At 55.0% G+C, this 8,151-nt stretch overlaps 1 protein-coding gene across 1 annotated transcript; it reads left to right on the top strand.

Annotated features, from left to right (window-relative positions):
* The first annotated feature begins 2,481 nt into the window (after positions 1 to 2,481).
* Ascl2 (achaete-scute family bHLH transcription factor 2) lies at positions 2,482 to 4,044 on the top strand. The gene is made up of 3 exons (XM_026781661.1): positions 2,482 to 2,924; positions 2,985 to 3,133; positions 3,695 to 4,044. The coding sequence occupies exons 1-2, from the start codon at positions 2,534 to 2,536 to the stop codon at positions 3,113 to 3,115; spliced, it is 522 nt and encodes a 173-aa protein (XP_026637462.1). The 5' UTR covers positions 2,482 to 2,533; the 3' UTR covers positions 3,116 to 3,133; positions 3,695 to 4,044.
* Positions 4,045 to 8,151: the final 4,107 nt, after the last annotated feature.

The following is an 8,151-nucleotide window of genomic DNA, read 5'->3' as shown; positions in this document are numbered from 1 at the left end:
ACACTCATACACATACAATAATAAATAAATATACTTTATTTTTTTTAACCAGGGAAGGGGTCTGGGGATGTGGCTCAGTTGCTAGACTGTCTAGCATGCACCATGCACAGAGCTCTGGGTTCAATCCCCAGCATCACATATAATGGGTATGGTGGTGCATGCCTGTAAACCCAGCATTCTGGAGATATTAGGAGGAGGATGAACAGTTCTGAAGTTCAAGGCCATCCTTAGCTATGTAGGGACTGGTCTAGGCTTCAAGAGACCCTACACTCCCCCCCCCCATGAAGGGAAAGTAAAAACAAAACAAAAACAAACAACAAAAAAATCTCAGGGAAAAGCAGAGAGGCAAGCAGGACAAAAGTGACCGCTAAACAGGGAAGGTCTGCAGATCAAGGCTTGTCAAGGAGCCAGGATACAATCTGTTCACATTTATTTTGTATGTGTGTGCATGCTTTTGTGTGTGAGGGTGGACAAGACAATGTGTGTGGAATTTGGAGGATATCTCAGGTGTTGGTCCTCCCCTTCCAGTCTGTTTGAGATTAGAGTCTGTTGTTCAGTTTTGCATTCGTGGGGCTAGTTGACCCAGGACTTCACAAGGATTCTTCTGTCCTCTGCTTTCCATCTTGGCTTTATATGGGTTCTGAGGGTTTTAACTGAGATCCTTACACTTGCACAGCAAGCCCTTTACCCACTGAACAAACTCTCCAGCCCACTTTCTGCTTCTGTTTCTACTTGGATTGCTCCACAAGGCAGAGAAGTGACTTGACTCATTTAGGTGCTCTGAGCAGGCACCCAGGAAGCTGAGACTCACAGCCCACCTCCCACAGCATGGTCAAAAGCTAATTTAGAAGTTTAGGTAGATACAGCTCCGGTGGATCCCGGAGGGTAACAGAGTCAGCAGGCAGCCACCACACCGGTGGCAAACGCTCCCTGGGAGTGTGGAAGCAGAGAGAAGTCCTGGATCGGGCCGGTTGTCCTCCCTCAATCATATATATATCCAGGCACCCAGACCCGCCGAATAGACCACTTCAGCACTATAGATCTTGGCTCAGGAGCACCTAGTCATTTTGGGGAAAACTGGACTTGCTATGGCCCCAAGGGCACAGTTCCGGGACAGCGGGGGCAGGACTAAGACTTTTCCAAGATCTGTGCATTTCCCTGCCCCTCAACTCTCCCTTCACCAGCCTCAGGGGAGGGATGGGACTGAGAGGCCCGCTGGAATACTGAGAAGTGTCTTTGAGCAAAAAGCCCAGGAACTGAAAAAGAACTAGTCTGGCTGGATTCTGGAGACATAGTAGGGGAAAGAGACCCAGACTTGGAGAGCTGGTTGTAAGATGCATATGAGAGAGCGTGTGAGAAAGGAGGGGTCAGAGTTGGCTTGATTGCATCCCCTCAGGTCGTGGCACCGAGTCCTGAGGCTCCATGAAACCTAAGAGGCAAGGGGTGTGCATGAGGGACTGAATGGGGACAAGCTGCCTGGGGAACATGAAATTTCCTAGCACATGTCTGAACCACTTCTCAAGACCTCCTCACACTCAAAGTGGGACAGGTGTGTACCAGCAGTACGTGGACGCCCGGGTCCGGGAGGAGGAGCAGGGTGGGGCGGAGTGGGCGTGGAGCTTTGTTCAAGACACTCCCCATCTCTGGAGCCACGCGCCAGGCGTACGCTTCTTCCTGACCCAGCATAGGACCAAGCCAGCTGTCATTGGCCAAAGGGACGATCCCAGATTGGCTGAGACTCCGGCTCCCGCCTCCTCCGCCGGGGGCGGGGGGGGGGGACGTGGAAGCGGGCTCGTGGCGCGTGTGCCGGGGGTGGAGGTGGGGGGGGTTCGCGCTCACTCCTCGGCCACTGCAAAGCCTGGTCGGGTTCGACACCCGGTCGCGCGCTCTAGGTGTGCAGAGACCTAGCAGCTATTGGGGCTTGAGTGCTGAGTACCAGGGTGGATAGGGGTGCTTGTAGAGTACATTCGGACCCTCTGACAGGCCCTGGGGGCGTGGGACTTTAGGAACACAGTCCCGGATCTGCATTCTAGTTCTTGTCGTGGACGCACTAAGCACCTGCCTAGAGCGTGGGGGCGCAGTAGCCTGCGAACTGCACCCGGAGGGTTGGGGGTGGGGTCGCGCAGTGTCAGTTTTGCAGAATGTGTACGCCAGGGGGAGGGTGAAGCGTGGCGGGAGGGCGAGGCGAAAGAAGGAGGGCGTGAGAAAGGAGGCGGCGGCCCGCGGAGGAGGGTTATCTATACATTTTAAAAGGAGCCGCCTGAGCGGTGCACAAGGAGACCAGGGGAGGTCTGACCGCACGCGCGGGACACGAGCGTACCACGCTTCCCTACTTTCAGCCCTTGTACGACACGGGGTCCCAGGACTCCAGAAGGCCAGCGACGCGTGCACCAGGAAATCCTGCAGCAGTGCCCTGCCTGAGACCAGCGGAGGTGAGACCGTTTGCTTCCCACTGCACCCGGTTCCTCGCGGGCACTTTTCCTGTAGCACTCCGAAACTCCTAGCAGGCGCCCGAGGGCTGGATGCGAGCTTGATGGACGGCTGCGCGCTGCCCCGACTCATGCCCGCCTCGCCTGGAGTCGCTGGAACCTGCGCTGCTCGGCGGAGACCCACATCCCCGGAACTGCTGCGCTGCAGCCGCAGGCGGCGATCTGGCACAACCGAGGCTGGGGGCGGCTCGGCGGCCGTGGCACGCCGCAACGAGCGCGAACGCAACCGCGTGAAGCTGGTAAACTTGGGCTTCCAGGCGCTGCGGCAGCACGTGCCACACGGCGGCGCCAGCAAGAAGCTGAGTAAAGTGGAGACGCTGCGCTCCGCCGTAGAATATATTCGTGCGCTGCAGCGGCTGCTTGCAGAGCACGACGCGGTGCGCGCCGCGCTTGCCGGAGGGCTGCTAACACCGGCCACTCGGCCCTCGGCCGCCCGCGCTCCTCCTGTTGCCTCCCCTGCCAGTGCGTCGCTGTCCTGCGCGTCTTCATCCCCAGACCGCCGGGGCAGCTCGGAGCCTGGCTCCCCGCGCTCCGCCTACTCGTCGGAGGACAGTGGCTGCGAGGGAGAGCTGAGTCCCGTGGAGCGCGAGCTGCTTGACTTTTCCAGCTGGTTAGGGGGCTACTGAGCACCCAACCCCTCTAAGGTAAATTCCAGGGCCGCGGGGAGGAAAGGCAGTAAAGGAGACACGTGGTGGGCGGGCCTGGCACTTTGCGCCACGGGGACCCTGTGCAGCCAGGGCTCGGCTGGGGCGATCACTTCGATTTCGCGCAGGCTTCATTTTTCCTCAACCTTTTTCAAGCCTGAGCAAGACCCGCGTTTGTTTGTCCGGGATTGCAAAACTTCCTCTCTGGGCTCTGCTGCGGATGGGGGAGGGGGAGGATAGAGGAGGGGAGCGGCCTCAGGGCCGGGCCGGCGAGGTCCCAGTACTGGCGGAGCCCGGCCGAGTTGGAGTGCTGGAGGCGGGGTGAGTTTGCATTGCAAATCGCGTCCTGGGCCGGGGTGCTGAATGAGTCGGCGGGAGCGGGCCCCTGAGTCACCGCGGGCCGACTCTGAGCGTGCGCCCCGCCCCCGCCGGCGTCTCCGAGCGGCTCGAGGCACCCACGAACTGAGACTCGAAAACTAACCGAGCAAACGAAACTACCTGCTGCGCCTTGGGAGGTGGGGCGGTGTCCACACACCTTAATGCGTTCTCTCCCCTTCACAGCCACATCTCTGATTGTCTCCTGGTGGACAGACCCGCAGTTACTTGCCCACGAAGCCTGGAGCGATGCCTTGCCCATGCTGTATGGTGCAGCTTGACCAAAAGCCAAGTGCTGACCTCTGCTCGGCCTCCACCCCTCGGAATGACACCTTCTCCCAGTCTGTGTAGCACTAGGACTTGGAGATTTCTCAGGAGAGGATTTTACAATGACAATCTATTTTTTACGAATTAACTTGAACTGCTGGAGGGACTCTACTGAAAATATGAAGACTTATTTTTGTACAAAGGATCCTTAGGCTTGGAGCACAATAAAGATTGTCTCTGCCCCTCACCCCCACTGTCTAGAACTTTCCAACCTGGCCAAAGTTTGGACCAGTCAGGTCCTGAGGGCAAGATGCCTGACTGCACTTTTCCTCTTCTGAAGCCAGCCTGCCGCTGATGTTTGGCCAGCGTGGGAAAGTGTACCCGCTCTTGTAAAGTGTACTATTCTATAAAGTTGTTTTTCATTGGTGTTTTCAGTGCCTTCTACCGTCTTGTCCCTGTTTCCTAGTGAGGGCTAGGCCTGGGTGGACAGTGTCTGAGATTTCTCTTGAGCCCCACATTGCATGAGCTGATGCATGGGTGTGAGTGCCTATTCTAGCCATCTCTCCACAGATAGCAAAGCAATTCAGACACCTTGGAGGACAAGGGCTTTATGCAGGTTGTCTGTAAACTAGTTTCTGCCCTGCATGGCTGCTTGCCCCTAGGAAGGGTTTGTGTGAGAAGGGCAAGTGCAGGGTGCTAGACCGAGGGTAGTTTGATGTGTGTGAACCATTGACTTCCCATCTCTGAATTGTGGGCATCTCTAAGCCCAGGTCTCTTTCTTCCTTACCCGGCTGGGTGGCCCTTGGCAAATTGCCTAGCTGGCAAATGGTGGTGAGTCTAAACCTTCCAGGTTTTAGAGGGGATGGAAAACATGTCCATGAGCTTGCAGCCAGCATGTGCTGGGCCCCTGTGCTGGCTGCTAGGACTAGTGGCCATCCTTAGACCCTACAGATAGATCCCTCAAGGAAGATCTGGAAGCTTCCCAAGGACTCCCCACCCACGTTCCTTAGCCCAGGGAACCAGGCTGTGATTGTTGAGATATTACCCAGCTCCACCTTTGACCCTGAACCTCTGCAGCTTTGAAGTCTCCGAGTGTCCAAAGCTCCCTTTTATTGCAGTGGTTTGGGAGGGGCAGAGGGGATCCCCAGGTGGTTTTAGGGTGCTTCAAGCACCCCTTCAGGAGGGAGTGGTTTGGAGCACAACCGTTGGAGCTGTGAGAAGCAGGAAGGGCTGTGCCACGGAGCAGATGTCTTCCATGTAGTTGTGGTACAGAAGGCTGTATACAAGGAGTTCCTCTGTCTCAGTATAACGAGGGGGTCCCTTCTTCCCCATAGGACCCAGAACCTTAGAGCCAGGGTCAAAGTTTGTCAGCTGTTCTGATGGGGATTAGGCTCAGTTGGGGTCAGCCGCAGGACTGAGTGGACCTGTCTTGGTGGACAACATGAGACATGTCATGACCACTGTGGGAGAGTCATCAATTTCCCAGGAGCCCATGTCAGCCAGGAGACCTGGCTCCCGCTTTCTTTTCCATATCTCAAAGTGGTTTGTGGAAAGGTGGGGTGTAGCTGAAAGCATAAGCCACCCTGTGTACACAAATCCCTGGTGACGTTAACGGTGTGCTCCTGTAATATAGTATATCGGAAGTCTTCATTAAGCAACTTTATTGGCTCACGGCTGTAGTCTGAACACTTAGACTGAGACAGGAGGATTGTTGTTTCAGGCCATTCTGAGCTCAGAGGGATGGGGGTGGGGGCAGAGGAGTCAGGACAGATGGCTCAGTGGGTGAAAGTGCTTGCTGTGCAAGTGTGAGGGCCTCAATTGAAATCCTCAGGGTTCACATAGAAACTGGGCTCACAGCACATCTGTAACTCCGGAGCTCCTATGGGGAGATGGGAGGCAGAGGCAGAGCAATCTCTGGAAGTGTACAGGCCAGCCATGCTGGTGCACACAGCAGAAAAAACGAAAGCCCCGTATGTCAAAGTGGAAGGTGAGGACCAGTGCCTGATGCTCTGATCCTCAAGCACCAATAGGCGCATACACAACCCAGGCACAGAGAAACTTCTCTGCTTCGTGAACTGAGGCTGTGTTTGGTGTGCCAGATAGAAACCCCAGCCTCAGGGAATTTCCCTTCTGCTGCAGACAAGCCTATTGGCAAGAGGTATGTACCAGATCATGGGGAGCCTGGTGAAAGCTTTGCTTAAGCCCACAACCAGGTTACGGCTTAAGGAGGCTACTGCCGCCCCACCCTGCTTCCTGACTCCACGCAGTTTTGAAGCGCCTCCAGATTGTATGATTTCCATGCCTAAGGAAACCCCAGTGCCTTTTATCACAGTGATGTAAGTGCAGTTTGCCGGCCAGTGACACCATTCTCTCTCTGACCTGTAGAACCGGGGTCCGTCCCATGTCCATACACCAAACTTGCTGCATAGATCTCTTAAGCCTCTTGGAAGCAATCTGTCCCAGGCATGGTGTTTGGAGTCCCTGGCCCTGTGTTTGCCGCAGATGGTAGCCTGAGGGACAGAGTGGAGCTCTCTTTGGCAGCTTACTGCCCTGTGCCTGTAACCTGCCTCATGATAGGAGGTGTGGTCACCAACTAATTCATTACCCAAACTTATCCCCATGCAGCCACTGTAGAGAGTAGAAGGTCTGTTTACAAGCAGCCAGACAACAGGTGAGTCACTTGAGCTGCTGCTCTGCTCAGAAGGTCCCTTGAGCTGTCAATTATGGAACACCTATCCCCACTGATTAAGTGCCCGAAGCCACGGAACTTGATCATGGCATGTATACGGGACTCTGGCCCTGGGCTTTCACTCATCCCTGAATAGTCAGGAGTGGTGGCCCTGAAGCTGTCCTGGGGAGAACACCCCCAACATTTGGTATTCTGGACAAACAAATCTAGACTAGGCAGAGTACCTCTTGGACAGGGCCCCTGGCTTGCCCTAGGCTCTGCTGGAGTGGGGGTGGGGAGCAGCCGAACTGCTGGAAGGAGAGCCGCCCATTCCAGGCAGAAGGTGATCTGGATCAGTTTGGGGAGTGGGGGCAGGGATAGCCTCTTGGAGCTCCCGTCCACAGGGCAAGGTGGAGTAGTGTCTCCGAATGGTTGGTTACCAGCCACAGAGTCACACTCGATGTCATGCTTACCCCGGCAAGGGGTAAGTGAGGAAGTAGAGGGCAATCCAATGACCTAGGATCCAGGGAGCACTAGTGTATCCTGGGAAGATTTCTATAGACTCTGGCTCAAAAATCACTTTCTCCTAAATCTGGCTCTCCACATTGTGTGTGTAGCGGGGAATAGTCACTGACACACAAGGACCCCAAAATAGGTCAGGGAGGTCGCCAAGGTTGAATATCCTATGAACTCAGGTCTCCAACCACACATCCAGGGAATCTTCACTGGCACCACGCTCTGTGTTAGGAATGGGGTGTGTCACATGTCACACACACACACACACACCCCTGAGAGCCCAGTCTCTGGTGGATGCCATCTTCTAGACAGCCGATGAACTCCTGCATGGTAGTGTCAAGGGGATATGTACTGGGCCCCAGGCTGCAGCAGAGGGCTGGGGTTGTGTCCTTTTTCCTCAGTTTCTCAGAACCATCTCTACAGTGCTGACCTCATGGGGCAGTCACCTGGCCTGTGATGCCCCGGGGTTCAGGTGAGCTGCGTAGACCAGTCTGTCAGTCAAGGCCATGTTGTACAAGGTACTTTTCATTGCAGGGCAGCACCACTGAAGGCACCATACTGCCCAGGATACTGTCTTCCCAAGGAGGTCAAGGCAGCCCTGGGAGCCCAGATGTGACTAGCCTTTGGAGTCCCCAAACCTGAGCTCTACAAGAACACAGGAACAAACACTCATGCTGCACGATGCAGGATGTCCAGGGCAGGCTAAGGAAAGCCTGGGGCCCAGAGCAAAGCAAGTGGAGTTTCAAGGGGATCCTGCCCTTCATCTCTCTTGATTTCGTGCATCCTTCTTCTGCTTGCCATGGGTCTCCACTGTGATGTGTGCCACCCCACCCCCCAAAAAAGACAGAGCCAAGAAACTGCACTGAAACCTTTGAAACTGCAAGTCGAGATAAACCTCTTCTGCTTAGGGACTGATTACCTCCAGCACTTTATTGTGGGACAGGAAGCCCACTGAGACTCTCCTTGCTCTGAAAGGAGTCAGAAGGTCAGGCTTCTTCTTCACTACTTCGTGTCTCATACTCACTAAGTTAATGTTGTGAAGATTACACAAAGGAACATGAACAATTTAAATTGCAGTTGGCCTTCCGTATCCAAGGGCTTTCCAGTCATGGTACACATGCATGTGTGTGCGTGTGTGTAAGCCAGAGGCTGATGTTGGGTTTCTTCTTCTGCACCTTAGTTTTTTTTTTTT

Source organism: Microtus ochrogaster, chromosome 8 (assembly GCF_000317375.1).
Source record: "Microtus ochrogaster isolate Prairie Vole_2 chromosome 8, MicOch1.0, whole genome shotgun sequence".
Classification (NCBI taxonomy): domain Eukaryota; kingdom Metazoa; phylum Chordata; class Mammalia; order Rodentia; family Cricetidae; genus Microtus; species Microtus ochrogaster.
Note: the sequence above shows the minus strand (reverse complement) of the source record. Positions and strands in the feature narration are given on the sequence as shown.

What these genes read in the sequence shown, in the direction of transcription:
- Ascl2 (XM_026781661.1), top strand. Translation starts at nt 2,534, where the DNA reads ATGGACGGCTGCGCGCTGCCCCGACTCATGCCCGCCTCGCCTGGAGTC. An exon ending in CACTCGGCCCTCGGCCGCCC is followed by an intron (nt 2,925 to 2,984) that starts GCGCTCCTCCTG and finishes CTTCATCCCCAG; the next exon opens with ACCGCCGGGGCAGCTCGGAG.